The 24,176-nt window shown below is 41.4% G+C and overlaps 1 protein-coding gene across 5 annotated transcripts in view; it reads right to left on the bottom strand.

The window, feature by feature from the left end:
- ATXN3 (ataxin 3) overlaps window positions 1-24,170 on the bottom strand; it is a 36,683-nt gene extending 12,513 nt beyond the window's left edge. For 2 of the 5 annotated variants that reach the window (XM_077780959.1, XM_077780960.1), the window contains exons 1-9: window positions 24,142-24,170; window positions 17,384-17,548; window positions 17,109-17,153; window positions 15,678-15,763; window positions 15,149-15,215; window positions 10,200-10,287; window positions 4,407-4,539; window positions 3,058-3,224; window positions 1,673-1,769 (exon numbers count right to left, since the gene is read on the bottom strand). In XM_077780959.1, the coding sequence (XP_077637085.1) occupies window positions 1,673-1,769; window positions 3,058-3,224; window positions 4,407-4,539; window positions 10,200-10,287; window positions 15,149-15,215; window positions 15,678-15,763; window positions 17,109-17,153; window positions 17,384-17,548; window positions 24,142-24,165 (872 nt within the window). In that variant the 5' untranslated portion in view covers window positions 24,166-24,170. Of the gene's footprint in view, window positions 1-737; window positions 792-1,672; window positions 1,770-3,057; window positions 3,225-4,406; window positions 4,540-10,199; window positions 10,288-15,148; window positions 15,216-15,677; window positions 15,764-17,108; window positions 17,154-17,383; window positions 17,549-21,504; window positions 21,561-24,141 lie in introns of those variants that run through there. The other 3 variants (XM_077780963.1, XM_077780961.1, XM_077780962.1) reach the window with 3 other exon arrangements.
- Window positions 24,171-24,176: the final 6 nt, after the last annotated feature.

Here is a 24,176-nt window from a genome sequence, read left to right as displayed (position 1 = left end):
TGTGCAGACAAATGGGGTTTGAATTTACAATTCTGAGATCAGGAGTCCCATGCTCCACTGACTGAGCCAGCCAGGCGCCCCTTAAGTTATTTTTTAACACTAACTACACATCTGATGACATTATAGAATTATCATGAGATAATTATTAACAGTGTGACAATAGCATTTGGCTATCTTCCCAAAAAATGGGGTCAGACAATACAATCATTTAGATTTGTTACAAAATAATCCCAGCCTGCGGGAGGGAGAGTAGAAAGCATGAGAGATGGGGACACAGAAAACCAAGACTGGCCGTGTGTTGGCATTTGTTAAATACGAGCAATGGGTAGAAGGGTTCATTATGCTGGTTTCTCTACGTTTATAGGTAACTGAAGTGTATCATAATTAAACATTTTTAAAGTTCATTTTAGGGGCACCTGGGTGGCTCAGTTGGTTAAGCGTCTGACTTCAGCTCAGGTCATGATCTCACGGTTCGTGGGTTTGAGCCCCACGTTGGGCTCTGTGCTGACAGCTAGCTCAGAACCTGGAGCCTGTTTCAGATTCTGTGACTCCCTCTCTCTCTCTGACCCTCCCCTGCTCACGCTCTCTCTCTCAGAAATAAATAAAACATTAAAAAAAAATAAAGTTCATTTTAAAATTTGAAAGGAAGTGAAAAGCACTAATAAGCACTATTTTGATATTTTATATATAATTAAACCCATTAATCTATCACTGAATAAAGACTAGAAATATCTCACATTAAGAGGATGTCAGTTGATCAGAACTTTCCTTCATATACTTCTGAGTTGTAACTTAAAACAAAACAGAAAAAAAGGTAAATATTATCTTCATTATACCGTCATAATGCTCCAATAGTTTAGCTCCCACAAATACTGCCAATTATGACTGCGAGATGCTCCTCAACTGTAGAAATGTTGAAATGTGAAAATATGAACATCTCAGAATTGACGAAATACAGTGAACAGGCCACTGGACATTTGGTTTCTGATCTGGGATCAGAGGATCTGACTATCCTATCTAAATACTACCTTGTAACCTTTTCTTTAATCATTAAAAAAAGAAAAAGGGAAGATGAGTTGTGAATGGTAGTTACTGGAAAGGATGATAATTTTTATTTTCTAATTTGAGAGCACTGACAGATTTAGGTTTTAGGATTTATGGTTTGCCCCCATGTCCCTGATGTGGACAGGCCCGCAGTAACCCCTAAAAAGTGGCAATAAGAAGGACAATTAACCACCACCACTACCAGGGCATATGCTCCCTCACCACAGTGCTGTCTTCCCTGTTAACTGACAGCAGGACTTTGCAAGGTTGCTCAGGTAACCAAGAAGCACATCCAAAGGACTATTAGGCATTGTTCTTGCTTTGGTCCAATTCCATTTTCTTTGGATGACTTAAATTTGACTGGGTTTCCTTCAACCTATTTCATATAAACCTAATTAGCATTGAGGCAGACCTTCCCCCTGAAACTGCATACCATTTCTATTTGTCTGCTGTAAGTTAAAAAATAAAACAAAACTCAGATGTTCACAGAGTTCAGGTAGTAACCCATCATTTAAAAGGAAAGAATCTTAAATAAAATAGTTTAAGCCAAAGCTCTATGTGTATAAACTGTAGACAAAACAAAGTACACAGTAAATATGCAATTTTAATATTGTACCAACTACTTTACTTTTCAAAGTAGGCTTCTCTTCTCTTCCGTAGCTCTTCTGAAGTAAGATGTGTACCTGATGTCTGTGGAATCTCTTGACATACATTTCTGGAACTACCTGAAAACAAAAGAAAACAGAAGGAAAAAAACAATCATTTTTATTTACCAATTCAAGCAATGCTATGTTCATACTTTTTGAGCAAGCTTTTAAAAAGTTGTTTTCTTAAAAATACTGTGCTGTGTTGTAAAGAGAAGAAAGTCTCATGGACAATATGAATGAGGCAGTTCCAATACGACCTGTGCCCACACCCACCTGTGAGGCAGCAGATGTGAAGTTGTGAGTCCAACAAACAGCCAGCCTGTTAGGAAGAGCCGTTAACACCACACCACACTGTGGCCCTCTTTGACTTACCAGAAGTGCCCTGGCACTTGCTACTAGAAGCAACGTGAAGTGGGTGAGTATGAACCCATTCTCTGCACTCCTCTCTCCTACAATATCTGCATGATACAACATTTCAAGTGTGTGTCCCAGAGATCCTGCCCCGATTGTGAAATAAAGTGGGAAGAAAAGCAAATGACACAAAAATATCTAAAATTATAAAAAGCTGTCGTCTGTCCATTACTGGGTTAATCCAGCAGGACTCTTACTAATCAAAAATGGGACTGCATGGACAAAGCTCTCCGAGCTGTGCCAGGAGGCGTGAGAAGTTCAAGACAACATAGAGTATAAAAAGGATAACCTTCACAGTAATGGAACCGCAGTTCTATTCAAGTATTTAAGAAATCCCACTGAATCATCTCATTAAGAAAGTAGAGGGCAAATTTACATATTAATTAGATGAAAACAAAACTGCCCAAACCCCACACATACTTTTCAGTAAGCCTCTCTGAGCTATCTCCCAGACAACCCCCGCTACCTGGATTCCCGAGGGGACACACCTTCACTCTCCTCTGCTAGTGGGTTTACGTCACCATCACAGTGGGTCCATGAAGTGCACTTACCCGTGAGGTACACAGCCACTGAGTGCTCCGCTGTTGAAATATTTTCTGACCAGGCCTTCCTTTGTATCCAACAGCACACATTTACAAAATAACTGGTCTGGGTAAGACATCCCCCATCCTGCCCCCCACTTTTGCCCACAGAGATTAACTTCAGGTTATCATTGTTCTGTTACTGTGTTTTGACCAAATGGAAAAACCAGAATAAAAATATAACCAATCCTAATATAACTTACGTTGTAAAAAGTTACTTAAATCACAAGAAAACAGCTGATCGCATGTACATAGTTATTGCTTCTACAATAATCATCAAAGAACTTCTACCAATAGTGCATTAACTTCCAGGGGAACTGAGGATAATCTGACTCCTTCAACAACCAGCGGAGCATGCACCGGAGAGTCAGTACCTTGCATACTGAGCTGAATCGCCCTGCGGAGATCTGCTTCTTCATCTTCCATGTCAATGTCTTGGCGACTCAGGGCCAGTGCCCTCTGCAAATCTTCCTCATCTTCATCTAACATGCCTGACCCGTCATTTGCTTCTAAGACTCGTTGCAGATCTGTTTTCTGGATTCTAAAGGACAAAAACACTGATAGTAACTGCAGGCCAGTCTTCTATTTTAGATAAAACAGAGACTTTTAGAAATTAAAAACATTTTTCAATAATTTTTTTAAAAAGAATACAGAATATAGTGATAGAATTAATCTTGTTTATCTTATTTTATTTATTTTTGAGAGAGAGAGAGAGACAGCATGAGCAGGGGAGGGTCAGAGAGAGAGGGAGACACAGAATCTGAAGCAGGCTCCAGGCTCTGAGCTGGCTATCAGCACAGAGCCCAACGCGGGGCTCGAACCCATGAACCATGAGATCATGACCTGAGCTGAAGTCGGACACTTAACCGACTGAGCCACCCAGGCACCCCTGAATAATTTTTTTTAAAGATTAATTTTAAGTAATCTCTACATCCAACGTGGGGCTCGAACGTACAACCCCAAAATCAAGAGTCACATGCTGCACTGACTGAGCCAGCCAGGGGCTCCCAAAGATTTTCTATAAGTCAAAAATTACACATTTTCTGGCAGATAATCTAATAATATAAAGATTGTTTTATGCTATGATATGATATGCTATGATATGATTGTTAGATGCTATGATGTGCATCTAAGTCAATTAAGCAATTCAAACAGTCAATTCAAGTTTGAACCAATAAACTTCACTAAAAAGTATAAAAGGTCTAAAAAAATCACCAACAGGGGCGCCTGGGTGGCTTAGTCAGTTAAGCGTCCGACTTTCGCTTAGGTCATGATCTCACGGTTCGTGGGTTCGAGCCCCGCGTCGGGCTCTGTGCTGACTGCCAGCTCGGAGCCTGAGCCTGTTTCAGTCTATGACTCCCTCTCTCTCTGACCCTCCCCTGCTCACGATGTCTCTCTCTCTCTCCTAGAAATAAAAAAGAAAAAAAAACATTAAAAAAATCACCAACAATAAAAGGGCCACACATTCAATGTGAGCGTGAAAATGTTATTCCTGGGACACTTAGCTGGCTCAGGCAGGAGAGCATGATCTTGATCTTGGGGTTGTGAGTTCGAGCCCCATGCTGGGTATAGAGATTACTTTTAAACATAAAGTCTTAAAAAAGGAAGGAAGGAAAGAAGGAAGGAAGGAAGGAGAGTAGGAAGGAAGGAAGGACGGACAAGTAATTCGTGTCATGAAATATGGAATACTACCACATGCTCCATACTGCAGGCTTGATTTTACCTCTGTTCTTTTAGTTGTGCCAATTCTTCTCCGATGAGTTTTGGTCTATGCATCTGTTGGACCCTGATCATCTGTAGAAGTTGGTCAGCTTCACAATCGGGCAGATCACCCTTAACAACAAATATAGAATAACCTGAAAAAAATAAATAAAAGGCAAAAATAAACTAAAACAGCTAGTAAGAAATCAAAAATAGATTTAAAATGATAGTAGATAGAAAGGCAGCACAGTACAGAGGAAAGAACACAGCTGAAGAGTCCGAAAGACCTGGGTTCAAATCCTGACTCTTACACTTACTGATCTTGGACAAACTATTCAAAGCCTCTGGGCCACTTCCTTCATCTGTAAGATGGGAAGAGCCATCTCACAGACTGACTGTGAGAAATAAACGGCACGATGTCCACAAAGGGTCTCTACCAAAACAGTGCGTGACCATGTAGGCTGCTCACTAAATGGTACTGGAGAGGCGGATGAAGGAGTGGGGAAGCGCAAGGAATTCAGAATAGGATTGTCAGGGTTTTGGCCCTACCTCTTCCAATTCTAAGACCGAGCACGGTCTCTGGTAAATCACTTTACCCAGCTATGTCTTGGTGTATGAACCGTTAAACTGATGATACTGGTAGCTTCCTCAGAGGCCTGTTGTGAGGATGCAATCAGACAACGTGTGTAATAATGTAAAATATGGGTAAAATGAATAATCTATAGAAATAGCTGCCCCGCACCCTGACACCTCCCCGCCCCCCACACTCCTCCTCACTAAATACTGGAGCTAGGAAATCAACGCTCAAAATCTAGCCAAAGCGTTGATGATGTGGTTCATATTTTGAAAGAATTACACTGATTCAGTGTAATTTTTTATAAACGTAATCCTAGGAAGCCAGAGTTTTCCCAGCTAAATCTTCCACACATGGGGCACCTGGGTGGCTCAGTCGGTTGGGCGTCCAACTCCGGCTCAGGTCATGATCTCACAGTTTGTGGGTTCGAGCCCCACGTCAGGCTCTGTGCTGACAGCTAGCTCGGAGCCTGGAGCCTGCTTCAGATTCTGTGTCTCCCTCTCTCTCTGACCGTACCCTGCTCACACTCTCTCTCTCTCTCAGAAATAAATAAAACATTAAAAAAAGTTTTTAAAAATCTTCCACACAAAACCTGAACATGGGTGGACTATATTTAAGTCATTCTAATCAATTTAAGCTTTTCTACCATAGATTTTTCTTAAGCTTTGGTGCTCATTACTGGATATCTTTTGTGAGTATTAAAAGAGAATAAAACAAAGGTCAAAAGAACTAGTACTGGAAAAATATAAAACGGCATGTTAATATTTATTTTTTGAACAAGTACATGATACAGTTAATCTACTTTATTTAAACAAGGACAAATGTGCTCAGAGTTCAGATGGTGTAGCACATTCTATGTCAGTAAAACTGTTTCTAGATCCTAAAGTAAATGTGTCAGCACACTGGCAGTCCGTGAGGAGCATCATAAAGAACAGACACTCTGTGTGGGTTCGGTGCCACAGTAAATACCTCAGGTCTTACTTGAGACTTATGCCATGAAGACACTGAAGGGTGACGAGAGGGTGAGCCATAACGTGTGTTACGTGTTTTAAAAAGCAATCTGGGCTCCTGTAGCAGTATAATATGCAGGAACCAGAGTGCAAGCACACAGAACCTTACTAAAACAGAAAACCTGAGGAAATCACATAGATAGGAAGAAGGAAACGAAGTATTTTCCAGACACGTTCAGTCTGAAATACTTCCCAAGTGGAGATGTCAAAGTTAAGCGTTTGGTGTTCAGGGCAGATGTGTAGGCAGAAAATAAGAGTTTAGGAATTATAGGTGTACAGATTTTATTTAGAGATGGTATTTAAAATAACAGGACAGCACAATAAGAATAATAATAGGACAGGCCATAATCAAGAAATTGTCCAAGGATTGACCCCTGGGTCACTTTAACCATAAGAAACTGGCGAGAGTAAGATCCACAAAAGGAATCTGAAAGCAGCAGCCAATGAGATAGGAGGAAAACCAGAGCACAGTGGTCTGGAAGCCAAGTGTGGACAGTGTTTCAAAAAGGAGGGCTATACTTAGGAACCACGGTTTAGGCATAAAAAAAAAAAAAAACCAACATACTAGAATACGATATCAAAGAAGTAAAATACTATATTCCTAACTGTGAATTGGAAAGAACAACATGATAACCAACCCAGTAGCAGTAAGTAAGCTAGCACCCAGGCTGAGCTTTACACATTACTAAAAGGGCAAGAAACATAAAAGGTAAGCCTGAAGCATCTTGTCTTATGAGAAAAAAAGCCTTCAAAAAGCTACAGTGGTCATTTCAGGAACTTAGGAGACAACTTCAAAAGGTGCTCCCCCAACCCCTGCCATGCAAGTGGAACAATCTGAGTATCAATATGAAAAATCACAATGGACTGAATCACACACACTATGTTTTAATGGATTCGTTTACCATGGCAAAGAACCCCAAACTAACAGGTTATCTTTGAATGTTTATTTACTTACTTACCTGCTAACGGTAACCCACCAACTGCAAGACCATGACCTGAACGGAGTTGGACACTCAACCAACTGGACCACCCACACGTCTCCCCCCTTTTTCATTTTTGCTAACTGGTTATCTTTGGAGGAAGGGCACTATGAAACCAACCCATCTTAAAAACCTATAAAACGGAAGAATATTTATTCTGCTTTTCCTATATGAACTACACTTCAGAATAACCAAATAACTGATGAGAGTTTATTTGTATAGAAGTATGCAGCTAATACGTGAAGACATCATGGGAATCTAGCACCACCATTTTGCAACCCTTAATGAAATAAGTGATCCAGGCACTGATCATCAGTAGTTGCTCAAATCACAAAGAGAGAGACAACCAGGGGCACCTGGATGGCTCAGTTGGTTAAGCATCTGAGTTTGGCTCAGGTCATGATCTTGTGGTTTGTGGGTTCGAGCCCTGTGTCGGGCTCTGTGCTGATAGTTCAGAGTCTGGAGCCTGCTTTGAATTCTGTGTCTCCCTCTTTCTGTCCCTCCCTCACTTGCACTCTGTGTCTGTCTCTCTCTCTCAAAAATAAATATTAAAAAAAAAAGAGAGAGATAACCAGACATCACGTGTCACACCATCTGTGAAGTTTTCCAATGTCTCTCCACCCTGCCTCCAAGTCAACCTGAATCTAATCAAGCCTCAGCTCTAAAGATCAGAGTATTGGGTATTCAGGGCTCAGAGAAAAAGGTGTAATCAGCAAAATTCAGAGTTTGGGAAAGAACAAATGACCCATTTTCTTTTATTTTTCTAAGTTTATTTATTTATTTTAAGAGAGAGAGAGAAAAGGAGAGAGAAGATCCCAAGCAGGCTTTGTACTGTCAGTGCAGAGCCCAAGGCAGGGCTCAGACTCATGAACTATGATATCATGACCTGAACCAAAATCAAGAGTTGGACTCTCAACTGACCAAGCCAACCAGGCACCCCAACCCATTTTCTTCAAAAAAAAAAAAAAAAGTCAAGGGGATAAAAGACGAAAGGAAACCTATAGTTAGACTTGGAAGACATATCAATCAATGCAATTAGTGAACTTCAATTCAACCTAGTAACTATAAGTTCTAAGACACAACCAAGGAGATTGGAGTTTTGAACACAGACTAGGTATCTGATGTTATTAAAGCACCGTGGCTCAATTTTTTGTGTGCTTATAGTGCTGTGGATATATATATATACACATTTATATACATCTGCACACATATACATATATATACTTAAGAGTGTTTGCTTTTAAATATTTTTTAAAAATTGCAGAGAAAATAAGATGCTCAAAATTAGCAGGACAAGGAAATGGGTATAATAAGATTGACCATGAGGTAACTGCTCAAGCTGGATAAAGGGTAAATGAGAATTCATTGCATTATTATCTCTACTTTTTTTTTTGGCAACGTAACTGGAATGAGTTCAAGAACAGGAGACAACGCACTAGAGGGACTCTAACGATGGGAGGCAGCGGGCCTTGCCTGGAGAGAAAAGCTTTTTCTGATTTCTCTGCTGACAGGAGTAATATAGAAAGAAGGGAAAGTGACCGTGCAGGAAAGAAGACAGACAAAAGCCAGAGCAAAGACCCTGAGGAAGTGAGAGGAACAGGAATCCAGCCCCAAAGTGGACAGGCTGGTCTTGGTCAGGAGCAGGGGACAATTCACCTACTTTAACAGGCACAATGCACAGGCTGGGATATAGGCAAGTTGACAGATTTGCTGACAGGAAGATGGAGAAGTTCTCTTTTCATTGCTTATTTTTTAAAATTTATTTTTGAGAGAGAGCGAGAGCGAGAGCCAAAGAATCTGTGGGAGTGGGAGGGAGAGAGGGAGACACAGAATCTGAAGCAGTCTCCAGTCTATGAGCTGTCAGGACAGAGCCCAACGTGGGGCTCGAACTCACAGACCTCGAGATCAAGACCTGAGCCGAAGCCAGATGCTCAACCGACTGAGCTACCTAGCACCCCTCTTTTCACTGCTTCTGTTTTTGTCAGTAGAATACAAAGGAAGGTCATAGCTAGGAGTCAGGGAGAGGTGCGTGGTTAGAAGTCTAAATAGAGGAACTGGGAAATAACCATCTTGGAGAGTGGCAAGTGACCTTCCTATGAAAATATGGTAGCAATGTCAAGTAGCCCTAAACGGGGGCGCCTGGGTGGCTCAGTCGGTTAAGTGTCTGACTTCAGCTCAGGTCATGATCTCACGGTTCGTGGATTCAAGCCCCGTGTCGGGCTCTGTGTTGAAAGCCAGCTCAGAGGCTGGAGCCTGTTTCAGATTCTGTGTCTCCCTCTCTCTCTGACCCTTCTCTGCTTGCACTGTCTCTGTCAGAAATAAAACATTAAAAAAAAAAAAAAGTAGTCCTAAACAATCTTTTGAAATTTGTGATCATAAATTTAAAACAAAATCGGTCTCTTTATTTTATGTAGCCATGTTCAGCTGCTCTGATGCAAGAATGGACAAGCCCAAGATCTAGTTTTAGCCAGGGCTGGCATTTTGTCCTGGAAGTATGATAGACAGAAGGAAAGTGGAGTTGAGAAATGTATCAGATTGACTATAATGATGGCTTACAGAAATAAGCAGGGTCAGGCAGGAAATGAGGACATAAGGGGTATGTTTGGGTAGGGTTTAAAGAATTTTTGGATGCAGAAAACAGAGAAAATATGGTATAAAGAGACAACTGCCAAAGAGTAAAATGCTTACAATTAGGATTTGAAGGTGATACCGTTAATGGTAATGGCGAAGGCAAGATGCAAAAAATGGTCTTTGAAAATCAAAAGGTACTGAATTGGATGGATTTCTGATGTAAAAATCACTTAGAATGATGAAGAGCTCAAGTTGAGAGAAAACAGTGAGTCAGACCCTAAAATGTTCCATGGAAAAAAAGGATCACAGGTGAATGGAAAAGAGCGGGACGCAGATATTTTAGAGGCATTGGAGTCTTTAGTGGCTTAGAGGGGGTGAGAAGCAAGAATGCCCCCACCTAGCATGCCTGCCCATGGAGTCTGTGGGGTCTGGAAGGAAAAAGAGCCATTACTTAGTGGGCCTGCTAAGGAAGGAGCCACCTCAGGGGAGGGCCAAGTGGCAGTGAAAACTCTAACTGGACACTATCATCCAAGTCACAGATTAAAGTTCACCGAGTAAAACATAAAGATGATTTCGCTGCCCCTGCCGTAAAAGCAGCATTGTTACACTTACATCTAATAGAGCGGGTTTTATTTAGCTACTTTGAAAGAGAATATTATAAAATTTCAGTCTTTATTTACCTTCCTGTTGTAATTGAGCCAAGAAAAGTGCAAGGTATGTGTCTGATATCAATTCTGGACCCGTCAAGAGAGAATTCAAGTTGAACCACTGGAAAAAAATTTTAAGTACTTCAGTTAATGTACATTATAAGTAATAGGGAAGTTTCATATGTTATGAATAAATATAACCCATCTAAACTTACTAAGGCTATCTAAACACTGAAAGCACGTCAAACCGAGACTTTTAAAAAGTAATAATATGATTTTTAAAAACTGAAATAAATGTTGCAGATTTACCAGTATTAAGTGTTTTAAAAATAAAGTTTTGGGGCACTTGGTTAGCTCAGTTGGTTAAGCGTCCGACTTCGGCTCAGGTCATGATCTCACAGTTTGTGGGTTCGAGCCCCACATCGGGCTCTGTGCTGATAGCTAGCTCAGAGCCTGGAGCCTGTTTCAGATTCTGTACCTCCCTCTCTCTCTGACCCTCCCCTGCTCACACTGTCTCTCTCAGAAATAAAAAATAAATATAAATAAAATACAGTTTTGCAGGGTGCCTGGGTGGCTCAGTCGGTTAATCATCCGACTTCTGCTCAGGTCATGATCTCACGGTTTGTGGGTTTGAGCCCTGCATTGGGCTCTGTGTTGACAGCTTAAAGCCTGGAGCCTGCTTCAGATTCTGTGTGTGTCTCTCTCTCAAAAAATAAATAAACAGAAACAAAAATTTTTTTAATTAAAATAAAATTTAAATTTTGCTTTAAGTCATAAACTTTCTATCTCCCACCCCCAAAAAGAGTACAGGAATTGATACTACTTTAAAATATCTTTACTGATAGGTATAATCAAATCTGTTTTCAAAGTATCAGTCCAATTGGGGCGCCTGGGTGGTTTAGTCGGTTAAGCATCTGACTTTCGCTTAGGTCATGATCTCGCGGTTCGTGGGTTCGAGCCCCGCGTCGGGCTCTGTGCTGACTGCCAGCTCAGAGCCTGGAGCCTGTTTCAGTCTGTGACTCCCTCTCTCTGACCCTCCCCTGCTCGCGCTGTCTCTCCCTCTCTCTCCTAGAAATAAATAAAAAAAACATTTAAACAAAAAAAAACAAAGTATCAGTCCAATAAAACCCTAATCATGTTATACTGAAGAAAAATGAAACAACAGAAAGCTTTCCCACTCTGGTAATTTTGGTCAAAAGATTCCAATTGTGAGAAAACCAGACATTCCAGGAAAGGAATTCAAAATCGTCAATTGATTTTACAAGGATCACATGTAATTAAAATCCCTTAGTCACTACTTTACAGGACTCCTAATATAACCCACAAGGTACAAAAGTTTCCAAAGTTACTGTCAGCATCATGACCAACTACTTTTCCTGGGTTTTGACAGAGATTATACTTTTTCTACTCATCCATTTCTCCAAAGACATCCAGATGCCAACAGACACATTAAAAGATGCTCACCATCACTCACCATCAGGCAAATGCAAATCAAAACTACAATGAGGTATCACCTCACACCTGTCAGAATGGCTAACATCAAAAACAGAAGAATCAAGTGTTGACAAGGATGTGGAGAAAGAGGAACCCTTCTACACTGTGGGTGGGAATGCAAACTATATGGAGTATGGAACAGTATGGTGTTTCCTCAGAAAAATTAAATAAAAACAAAACTACCCTTCAATCCAGTAACTGCACTACTGGGTATTTACCGAAAGAATACAAAAGCACTAATTTGAGAAGACATATGCACCTCTACGAGTATTGCAGCATTATTTACAATAGCCAAATCATGGGAGCAGTCCAAGTGTCTACCAACAAATGAATAAGAAGATAGGATACACATACACACACACACACACACACACGCACGCACACAGATGCGTATGCTCTATGGAATATTATTCAGCCATAAAAAAGAATGAAATCTTGCCATTTGCAACAACCTGGATGGATCCAGAGTATAATGCTAAGTGAAATAAGTCAGAGAAAGACAAATACCATAGGATTTCACTCACACATGGAATTTAAGAAACAAGGGAAAAAAAGACAAACCAAAAACAGCCTCTATTTTAAATGTTTATTTTTGAGAGAGAGCGAGCGAGCGAGTGAGCGAGCGAGCAGGCAAGGGATAGAAAGAGAGGGAGACACAGAATCCAGAGAGGGCTCCAGGCTCTAAGCTGTCAGCACAGAGCCTGATGCGGGGCTCACACTCACAAACTGTGAGATCACGACCTGAGCTGAAGTTGGACGCTTAACTGACCGAGCCACCCAGGTGCCCCAAAAAACAGACTCTTAACTATAGAGAACTGATGATCATCAGAAAGGAGATGGGTAGGGGACAGGTTATCAGGGTGAAGGGGATCAAGAGGGCACTTCCTGCGATGAGCACTGAGTAATGTACAAAACTGCTGAATCACTTGCACCATTCATCTGAAACTAATATAGCACTGTATGTTAACTATACCGGAATTTAAAAATATGTATAAGGAAAAAAAAAACCTTTCCAGTCATCGTTTTCATAATACAAGGACCTCTAACAAAGAAGTATACAGTGAAAAATATAACTGTAAACAAAAATATAAATTAGGGCCAAATATAATAAGTTAAAATTGGACATTTCTTGTATTTATCAAAGATAAAGTAACTAAAATGTGAAAATTCAATTTTAAACCAAAATTTGTAAAAGCTCTCAAAGTTTTACATGCAAATTACCAAAGGAACTTCTAGAACCTAAGTCTTCAGATCTTAAAAAAATCCAATGCTTAACTTTATACAGAAAAAGTAAAGAATACTTGATCATAAGTTTTTAAAGGTATAATTAAAAGCCGAAGGTTAAATAACCTCGGCAACGTCCTCTCTGGTTTCCCCTTAGAGTTGACTCCTCCCCCACCCTCAGGTCGCCCTCTCTGGCACGGCACCTCCTTACTGGCTCTCTGTCACTCGGGAGGGACCTTCAGAAATAATCACGTCACATAAAGCTGCTTCTAGGCAGCAGACTTAAAAAATAATAGCAGCTTTCTATTTCTGAATGATCTTTTATTGATTTAATCCAGTGGACTCATTCTTGATTTCATTTTCCTTTCTGTTTTGTGTTATTTTGTTCTTAAAAAGGTTTATGGAGATATAACTGACACGGGAGAGACTGCACACATTTAAAAGTGTTCACTTTGAAGCTGTAACACATGTATATACCCAGGAAGCCATCCTGGTATATGATGGCCACCACTGAGAGTTTCCAGTGCCCTTATGGTCCTCATCTCTCACTCTTCCTCACCTTCCTCATCTCCAGGCAACCACTGGTGAATCTGTTGTCTTTATAGATTAGTTTGCATTTTCTAGACTTTTATATCAATGGAAACATACAGTGGACATAGCATTTTGTATCTGGCTTTCACTGAGCATAATTATTTTTAGGTGCATCCATGTTGTTGAACAGATCAACAGTTCATTTCTTTTTATATCGGACCGTTTCTAATATCCCTCTTTCAAAGATTCAAAACATTTTTTTAAGTTTGTTTATTTATTTTGAGTGTGAGTGGGGGAGGGGCAGAGAGAGAAGGGGAGAGAGAATCCCGAGCAGGCTCCGCACTGTCAGTACAGGGCCTGATGAGGGGCTTGAACTCACAAAACTAAGAGATCATGCATGACCCTGGCTGAAACCAAGAGTAGGCCGCTTAAACTGACTGAGTCACGCAGATGGGCCAAGATTCAAAATTCTAATAAAAAGGACTTTTTAAAAAAAAGTTTATTTATTTATTTGTGAGAGACAGAGAGAGGATGTGCAGGGGAGGGGCAGAGAGAGAGATGGGGGGAGAGAGAGAATCCCAAGCAGACTCTACAATGTCAGTGGGGAGCCCGATGTGGGGTTCAAACCCACAAAAGTAAGATCATGACCTGAGCCGAAATCAAGAGTCAGACGTTTAACCAACTGAGCCACCCTGCCGCCCCTAAAAATGACTTTAAATAATTGTTTCAAAATAGTATCATGTATACAAAGATCTTTGGTAAATATTTTAAAAAATAACATGTTAGGGTACATGTCTTGATCTTAAGAAAGGCTTGTTCAAGACACATTCCATGTCCTTTTCAAAAAAAATTGAATGATTTTATGTAGATGTAAGTCTTACATGGCACTCTGGAATGTGGATAATCTTGATATGCTAAAGCAAACATGGCTGAAACATTTTTATTCGTGCTGAACGCTATTTCAGTCTTCATGACACTACTATATGCCAGACACAAATCTATAAAATCATAGTTAACTATGTTTTTTATGTTTTTATCACATAAAAACTCACTAAAAGTAACCACTTCTGTACTAAATAGAATGTTTTTCTTATATAGTCAAATTGTGCAGCTGACCCTTGAACAATGTGGGGGTTAAGAGTGCTGACCCTGTACATAGCTGAAAATCCACGCGTAGCTTGACTCTTCAAAAAACTCAATAGTAATAGCCTACTGCTGACCTAAACCTTTACTGCTAATAAAAGCAATTAACACACATCTTGTATATGTACTGTATAATTTTTTTTTTTTTAAGTAGGCTCCATGTCCAATGTGGGGCTTGAACTCACAACCCTGAAATTAAGAGCTGCATGTATTATCGACCAGCCAGGCACCTCTGATATACTTACTTTTACAATAAAGCTAGAGAAAAGTAAACATTACTAAGAAAATCATAAAAATAAAAGGAAAATCAGAAGGAAAATACATTTGCAGTAGTTAAAAAAAAAAAATGTACAAGTGGACCCATGTAGTTCAAACCCATGTTGTTGAAGAATCAACTGTGTATGGTTGTTACAAATAAGTCTATAAGGGGAACTGATACTGTCTTTTAAAATAGCAAATCTCTATTAAGATTAAAACCATGCCATACACACACATTACTGATAAGTTTCCTCATCTTCAAGGTACCAACCCTTTACATTTTAGCTGCCAATGGAGTGCAAAATGAGAAAAAAGAAAGAGAGAAACATTACCTGTTTTCCTAATTTTCTAACTGTAAACCAGTGTTCTTTGTAATTGCATATAAATGATTTTTCATTTCTAGAAAAAAAAATACATACACAATATTAAGTTGAAATAACAGAGTTCGTATTCCTTTAGTTTATCTACTAGCAAAGTATTATATAAAACATGACAGTTTAGGATTATGCTTACCATTAAGTATCACTGATTTTTAAGAAATTTTACAAAACAGTATTAAAAACAAAAACAAAACCCAAAGAGTATAAATCTCTCTGCAGGTGAGTGATGCCAGGCAAGAATGCTGGCATCACACATGCTTCAAGGACAAGCTCTGTGCTGCCAGACACCAAAGGGGGGAGGGGAGTTAATGGGGAGGAGATGTTTGTGGACATCCCCAAAAGCTGTAACAGGAAAGGAGGGAATGAGGCAGGGGACATCAAAACAAAATCATTCAAAATATGCTTTTCTTCTTTAAGAAACTGTAACTTTAAAAATCCAGTTTAGGAAAAGCAATATGGAAAAGCAAAATAAAAATCTTACATGGGATCGATCCTGAGCCTCTGATACTCTGGACTGTTGAAGAGAATTAGTTCTAAACCCCATACTTTCAAGGCATTGCTTATAACCTGTTAAAAAAAAAATAGCAACTTTTCATGAGCTAAACCATTCAATTCCAAATTATGTAGTGTAGCCATGTTAGTTGTATAAACAATTTTACTTCATTATTTCCCCTAGAAGGCTATACTTTTTAAAAAGTGTATGTATAGATACATCAACTAAATCCATAAAAGAAAAAAAAGACTGAATTAAGATTGTACAACCTTCATTTTAGAGGAGGGCGTTTTGAAAGAAGGCTGTGTAATTTACATTTGGATGCTGATAACCATAATTCCAATAAGTTGAACTCACTAACTGGTATGTCAGTAGTGATGAAAATTTTGTCTGTTGAAAATGGGTTCTTCCTGGGAATTTAAACTGAAGCTTTCAGACTCTGAACTATTATCATGGCNTTGAACAGTCTGGGGCGGGGGGGGCGGGGAGGAACGACAAAACGACGTTTCTGAAAATTCACTTTCTGCCTCCCAGGCAGCCAACAGCGCGAGCAAACCAGGTGCTGGCGCAGACACACAGTGAATGCCATGTAGGGGCAGATGCAAACTGGCACCAAGACCAGTGTCCCAGTGTCGCACAAAGAGGCAACGACAAGAGCAGGGCCCGCTCAAGCCTCCTTGGGCGCTGCAACAGCCCCTCCCCCCCGGGCACCACCCCTGCAGAGTGTGCTGGATGGAGAGGCCACTGAATGAGGGGTTCAGGAGGACAGTACAGGGGAATGCAACAGACAGGTGTGCAGAAACAGGCTCCTCGAGAGAGCTTCTGGAAGAAGCTGTTAGAATGAAAGACCCACAGGTAAGGTAAAAGAGTCCCCCAGGTACATAAACATTCATCCACAGAATTCAAGGGGAGCTGAAAGTTTGAAAAAAGAAGAAAAAGCAAAAGCCACAGACCATAATAAAGGAATCCAATCCTGGCAAGTGGATTTAAATGGAAGGTAGTGAGGTGTTGCGTTATTCTCAAATTTATCCAAGGTGTAGCAAGTCTGAAATACTTCAACGTATTGGAATTATGGTTATCAGCATCCAAATGTAAATTACACAGCCTTCTTTCAAAACGCCCTCCTCTAAAATGAAGGTTGTACAATCTTAATTTTCATGTTTAGCTCTATAAAAATCTAGTACCCTGGAGTATGATTTTACACTTTTTTCCCCAGTTTTTTCCTTGTGGTCTATAGCTTTATTTTTATTTTTTAATAATCTTATACTCTTAGACACAATCTACTAGAAAGACTGCTGAAGGTCGCATCATTACAGTGGCCGTGAAAGGCTGCGAGAAGAGATGCGTATCGACTGCATCCTCAGTGGGATCGGCGCCTGGTACATCAACAACCCTTAGTACGTACTTCCAACCACTTACTTGAATGGAGAAAAAACCACTGTCATCCATATTTCCCGAGGGCTGCTGTTTAGTTCGGATGGGTCGTCGAGGCGGGGGTTGAGGGAGGGGAGAGGAGGAGAAGAACAGTCATTAGTGTGCATATTTAAAATAACATCTTACGCGTTCCCATTTATAACGTCAAGAGCACAGTTATAATTAACAAGTCAGATCCTCTTAGGAAGGATGCTTCATCCTTTCCTAAACAGTGCCCGCATTTTTTCCAAAACCTGATTTAGCGAGCTGAAGACGAGCACCTGTAAAAACGTGCGGTAGTCCTCACTGGTAACCCCTCCTTCCGCCATCCTCATCCTCTCCTCTTCGTCCAGCTGCCGTGCGATGGAAGACAGCTCCACGGGGCTGAAATACTCTCCTTGCAACAGATTATTCAAGCAATGTTGAGCACAAAGTGAGCCTTCTTGCTAATGTTTCAAAAGAAAAAAATTCAAATGTGATTTGTTGAACAGACTTGTATAGTTCTCTTCCTCTCGAGAGGAATTTAATCATTAACTGAAGACAGCCAAACCGAACGTTTTTGGCTTTCGACAGCACGAGTAACAGAAGTATCTGAATTTTCATTTAACACTTCTTTTACAATTTTACCACTAATGAAGCTACAATTATTTACCTATATGATCAAAAACTTCAGAATGATTTATATAGGGGCACCTGGGTGGCTCAATCTGTTGCGTGTTTGACCTTGGCTCAGGTCATGATCTCGCAATCTGTGGGCTCAAGCCCCACATCATGCTCTGTGCTGACAGCTCAGAGCCTGGAGCCTGCTTCACATTATGTGTTTCTCTCCTTCTCTGCCCCTCCTATGTGCATGCTCTGTCTCTGTCTCTCAATAATAAAAAAGCATTAAAATATTTAAAAAAAGGAATGATTTACATAAACATCACTCTCTATCAAATATGCCAGGTTTCATATTTCACTAGAAACTACTCTACAAAAACATTAGCATCTCTTATTTTCAGTACCTAAAATATATACATCTTTGGAGGTTCCCTGGAAAATTACTAACGCTTAAAGTGAAATTTTAATAGAACATTTGGGTTCTTTTAACAAGATAATCTACTCGATCTAAATGCTTATTCAAGGAGTTTCAAATCAATGAACAAAAGAATCTCAAGAACTGATACAAGTATGAAAGATTCTGCTCGGTGCTAATGAAGACCTGTAGCCAACGGAACCACGGTTCTCTTCGGGGAACAAAATGTCTATGTAGTATGTACGATAAACAGAGCTCCCCCAAGCCACCCCTGGGGTCATTTCCGGACTGGCCAGCAAGGAGGGCTGCATCCGAGTGGCCATGGCACCGTTGGGATTGCTGGCTTCGTACCGTGGGGGTGGAGGGAGTACAACTTCCCACGGGCCCCAGGGTCTTCGGCTGCTGGGCAGCTGGCTCGCACACAGCTGGCACCCCAAATCTAAATCCAAACTGCCTGGCCCTGAGTGGTCTACTTATCACCCTGCTCCCCATAACACTGTCAGTTTCCCATGCTTGCCCTGGAAGAAGGGAGCCTCACCAGTGAATGAGATCCCTTCCTGTGAACACAGACCCTTCTGTGGAATGATGGCAGAAGATGAGAACAGTCTCTTCTCCCGCTAACCCTGGCCCTCTAAGTTCTCCCTTTCTACAGTAAAGTCTATGCCTTAACCAGACTGTCTTACCTTGTACGATGTGTTCTGTGTTACTCAAGAGTGACAGAGAACTCTTTGTTGACCCCAAAGAGCAACACCTTGTGAGACAAGTATTTTTTCCTGATTAATTAGTTTTCTGGGAACCAAATTCAGCTTCAGGAAATGATACAGGGTATATGTATACAGTGGAATAGGAAGGCAGCACTGAGAGTCTGAGCGCAAGACAGGGGCCGAGGTAAGCTTATCTTCATATTGTGGTGTAGAATAAGCAGCCTGAAGCTGAAGACGTGCTCCTTCAAGTCACAGCCACAGAGTGAGAGAGGGTATCTCCACCTCTTTTTCCATCTACTGGATTCCTACCGCTAGAAAGCAACTCCCTCTGAACAATACAACGTGAATTGAAGGAATACACAACATCCTACTTATTTCTATTGAAAAATGGGCAAGGCAAACAAGTATTCACAAACAGACAAAAAGATGCTCAACGTCATTAACCATCAGGGAAGGATATATTAAAATATGTTACGCAATATGCAATATGTTACGACTACACACTCTCCCAAACAGCTAAGATGTTGGAGATTAGAGACATCAAAATACTACCTGTGGCCATGTAAATTAGTACGACCACTCTGGAAAACTATTTGGAGTATCTACTAAAGCTTAACATATACGAACCCTATGATCTAGCAATTCCACTATTGGGTACATAATGCCAACGACAGAAATGTAAACATACGTTCATCAAAAGACATCAAAAGACATGTATAAAAATGTTCATAGCACTACTACTGGTAACACCCCACCCTGAACCATCCAGACGCCCGTCAAAGAACGGGCCAACTGTGTGATATTCACAAGGGCATACTACAGAACAACAAGAATGAATTAACTACAACAACCTGCGACAAAAGGATGAATCAAGGTTAAAGAAGATAGAGTCGAGAGAGTACGTGTTGTATGACGCCATCTACAAAAGCTCAAAAACACGCAAAGCTCAGCTATGATATTCAAATTCAGGACTGTGATCACCCTTGCAAGGGTGAAGGTGGAGCGGAGGGACCGTATCTGGAGGAAGTGGGACAAGTAAATGTTCTGTTACCTGATGGAAGAGTTATTTACATATGTGTGCTCACTTTGTGTGTGAACAAAGTGTGAACACTCATTGAGCTGTATTCATGGTTTGTGTGCCCTTGACATGTGTTTGTTACAGTCAAAAAGTTCAACTAACATACACACACAAAATCTCTGCTAAGATACAGGTATTTCACATATCAAGCGCTTCCTTTTTTTCATGCTTATTTATTTAACTTTTTAGAAGTTTATTTATTTTTAGAGAGAGAAAGAGAAGCCGCGTGCACAAGCACGAGTGGGAGAGGGGCACGGGGTGGGGAAGGGGGAGAGGGAGAGGGGGAGAGAGAAAGAAAATAATCCCAATCAGGCTCCATACACAGAGCCTGATGTGGGGCTCAGACTCATGAACTGTGAGATCATGACCTGCGCTGAAACCAAGAGTTGGTCCCTTCAATGACTGGGCCACCCAGGTACCCCATGTTTATTTATTTTTGAGAGCTCAAGCAAGCAGGGGAGGGGCAGAGAGAGGGAGACAGAGGTTCCAAAGGGGGCTCCATGCTACCAGCACAGAGCGAGCCTGATGTGGGGCTAGAACTCACCAACCATCAGATCATGACTTGAGCCGAAGTCGGATGCTTAACCAACTGAGCCACCCTGGAGTCCCAAGAACTTCCTACTATGGTCACCAGACACGGCTTTTCTGGGAATAGTCTTAATGCAAATTTTCTGTCTGGCTATCAGGTTACATGCCTCAGCTTGGTGCTCTCAAACTACGGCCATCACATTTAATACATATATTGAAAGAGTAAATCCAACTATTTAATAAAAATTCTCTGTATAAAAAACTAGCTTTGGAGTGCCTGCGTAGTTCAGGCAGTTGGGCAACTGACTCTTGGGTTTAGCCTGGGTTGTGGGACTGAGCCTCACACTTCGGAAACTCTCTTTCCCTCTGCCTCTCTTCTCCGCTCAAGCTCTCTAAAAGAATTTAAAAAACTAGCTTTGAAATATAAAACAATAAGCACTTGAAATCAAACATTGTCTAAGTAAAACTGTATTGCTACAGGAAATAGCAAGTCCTGTACTTCCAATATGATTTAATAGAAGAAAAGAATAAATTGTTCAGTCCAAATTTAAAATCACTTTTTAAAGTCACAAGATGAATCAAATCCAACATGAACCAAAAAAAAAGTACAAGGGGCCCCACCTAATGTTATGCATTCCGAGCCTCCAATTTATCCCCACCCACGTCATTCTCATGGAGCTTTAACCAAAGTCGGATAGAAGTTTATCTGTGCTATGGTCAAAGTCAGTGGTATTGAAATTCCATGATTTTAGGCCCAGATTTATTGTATTGGGATCAGAGGATGAACAATCCTGTATGTTCAGCTTTACCAAGATATTTTATAAAACCACAGGGGGTAAACGTAACCAAATCATCCTCCTTAAAGTCTTTAGGACCAACCCGCAATAAGTTCAGATTCCCAGAGACACTACTGATTACAACAGAAACCAGGCATAAACCTACAGGTGCACTCAGGATTGGCCTAAAGGGCCATACAATCAACCCAGCATCTCAGTGAGGATAAGGTCTCACTTCCATTACCAGGTCCAGCAAACCCAAGTATCTAAGTAACAACAATGGCGGGCGCTTCCACAGTACCTGTGCCAGGAAGCAGTCCAAGTGTTTATAACTGAGGTAGACACTTTGTTATCCTCACACCACAGAGAAGGAAACTGGAGCAGAGAGAGACAGTAAGTAACTTGGCTCAGGATGGTATGGTTTGTAAATTGCAGAGCTGGGATTCAAACTCAGGCAGAGGTTAAGTCTGTGCTATTATTACTTCCTCAAGCCATTTACTTGGAATTTGGTTGTTCCTAAACCTCAACTATCCTAAAGACAGCTAGAAACTACCAATCACAAAAGGGCCAAATGAATATCATGAAGTCAAAGCTCAGCATCTTCTAAGCATTTTCAATAATCTTAAACGCAACCCCAACAAGTTTGGCTACATTCTCAAATTACCTTAAAAGTACCAATTTGGATGCCACTGTGACCGTACAGAGAGCAGTCCACAATAGAAATGCTAACAGAAATGACAGAAAGCAGACATCAGAACTACAACAAACACCAAAACACCAAGCAGTTAGTGGCCATTTAGGACTAGGGTTTGTTAGGGCTTGGCAGACTCTAACCAATAGGCCAAATACAACCTGCTCCAGTGGCTACGAGTGGTTTTTATGATTTTAGACGGTTGGGTAACACACCCACACACGAACAAGAACATGTGAGACCATACAGGGCTTGAAAAGCCTAAAATACTTACACAAAAATGGTCTCCTTTACATACCTACCACCATACACATCTTAGAAGCTCAAGGAACTCTCTTAATTCACTCAAATATTTACTGAGCAACTACTATGTGCTAGGCACTATCTTAGGCACTGGGGATATATCACTGAACAACTGGTAAGTTTACATCTTAACAAAGGGCACTCAACGTGGTGCCACTCTGAAAATGGGGAAACCAATACTCAGGAGGAAGTAGCTGCAAGGCCTCTTGTAGGCAGGTATCTGTATATACACAGCTTCCTTAGAGCCAACGCCGGTGCTCTGGCAAAGGTTATACATATGTGGCAGATGGGGAAGGGAAGGTGCTGGAAAATGGCATATTAAGCTCAAACATTCCCAGAATGGACTGTGTACGAGATTAACAACAGGCCCTATGGTTATAGGTATTTTCCATACTCTTGAAATAGGCCTAAAAAACATTAAAAGCCCTCATCTGTTAAGTATGTATAAGTTGATGATTACGGTAAACGTATTCCTTAAGCACCTTTAAGCCTACACAGATGCTGATAATGAAGAGTGACTTCTTTCAGGAAAAGTAGACCTTTATGAGGCTAACACTAGCACCGAGCTACTAAACCACCCAGGTCCAGAGGTCACCTTCACTGAAATCTATCCAAACAGTGCCCTGTGCCTGTCAATCAGTATCTGTAAAAATATGTAACTCTCAAAAGGTGGTGTGGAAAAAGTTTAAAGTCTTCCATTTGAAATCTCTGGCCCTATACCAAAGCTTTTGAAAATTAGTAATAAAAAGATGTATAGGTAGGGTTCTCTTCATCCAATCTCCTTAGCAAGGCAACAAAATTTCTCCTGTCCAAGATCCATCAATCAAGTCAAAAGATTTGACTTCCTCCGCTTCCTCCCCTACACATAAAAACTGATCTACTCCAGTGCAAAAACGGTCTAAGATGTTTTCTATAAAGAAAAGTATTCCGCTGAACAACTTGTCCAGATTTACCGTGTGCCTCTTTTGCCTATTAGGTCTTTGTGTGAATGGACAAATGATCATTTACAAGTATTTAACAAAACCAAACCCCTCTGCTCCTACTAAATAAAAGCCTTCCCAACACTCCTTTCCAAACACGAAAGTATCATGAAACAATACATCTGTCATGTGCCAAAGCTGTCCCGGGGAAGGTTTCACTCACACCCAAAGAGCTTGTTTCTCCACATGCCACCAAAAGTATCTTCAATTGTGTGGTCAATCAAAGAATAAAAACCAAAACAGGGTGGCGGACAACAAAACTATTCGAGTCCACCCTTAATAACTAATAAGAAAGCTGGCCTCCTGATCCCGGAGAGATGCAACTACCAAAAGAAACGAAACCTAGACATCCCGTAACAAAAACTCCTGTGACGACTTCCCTGTTTAGGGGCGCTCAGGATTTCCGACCTCACTTCCCCAAGTGTCAGGCCCTACGTGGGACGAGCCAAGGTCCCCGCCCTCGGGAGGCTCAGGGACCCAGTGCAGGAGGAAAGAACACAACCCCAGAGATCTAAGTGTACGGGAGGTTCCAATACAGAACTGAGGAGCCCAGGGGAGGAAAAGTTAATTCTGCCAGACATGGGACTGGGGAGTCGGGTGGAGTTGGGGAGGGTCGGGGAACGCGTCCAAGAAGAGACTGGCTACAACCTAGGGAGCCTGGGGGAGACGGGACTGGAGAGCGAAGCCCACGGAAAGTGGAAGGGAAGCGCAGAAGCTAACCCATTTGGGGCCCCCGCTCTCCCGTGCCCCCGTGGGGTCCCCGGCCCTGCCCTCGCTCCCTCCCAGCTGCCCGGGCGTCCCGAGCCCCATACACCTCGGGCACCGGCCTCTTTGGCAGAGCGCGCGGTGGGGGCGTCGGTGNGGGGCGGCTGGGGCCCCCGCCAGCCCTGCGGGAGGCGGCTCTACCGCGCCCCACCGCAGCCATGGAGCGACAGACGGCCCCCCACCGAACGCGGACACTCACTTTCTCGTGGAAGATGGACTCCATGTTTATTTGTC

This window comes from Crocuta crocuta, unplaced genomic scaffold (genome assembly GCF_008692635.1).
Source record: "Crocuta crocuta isolate KB4526 unplaced genomic scaffold, BGI_CrCroc_1.0 scaffold299, whole genome shotgun sequence".
Classification (NCBI taxonomy): domain Eukaryota; kingdom Metazoa; phylum Chordata; class Mammalia; order Carnivora; family Hyaenidae; genus Crocuta; species Crocuta crocuta.
The sequence above is the reverse complement of the archived record's forward strand: the minus strand, read 5'-3'. Positions and strand labels throughout refer to the sequence as shown.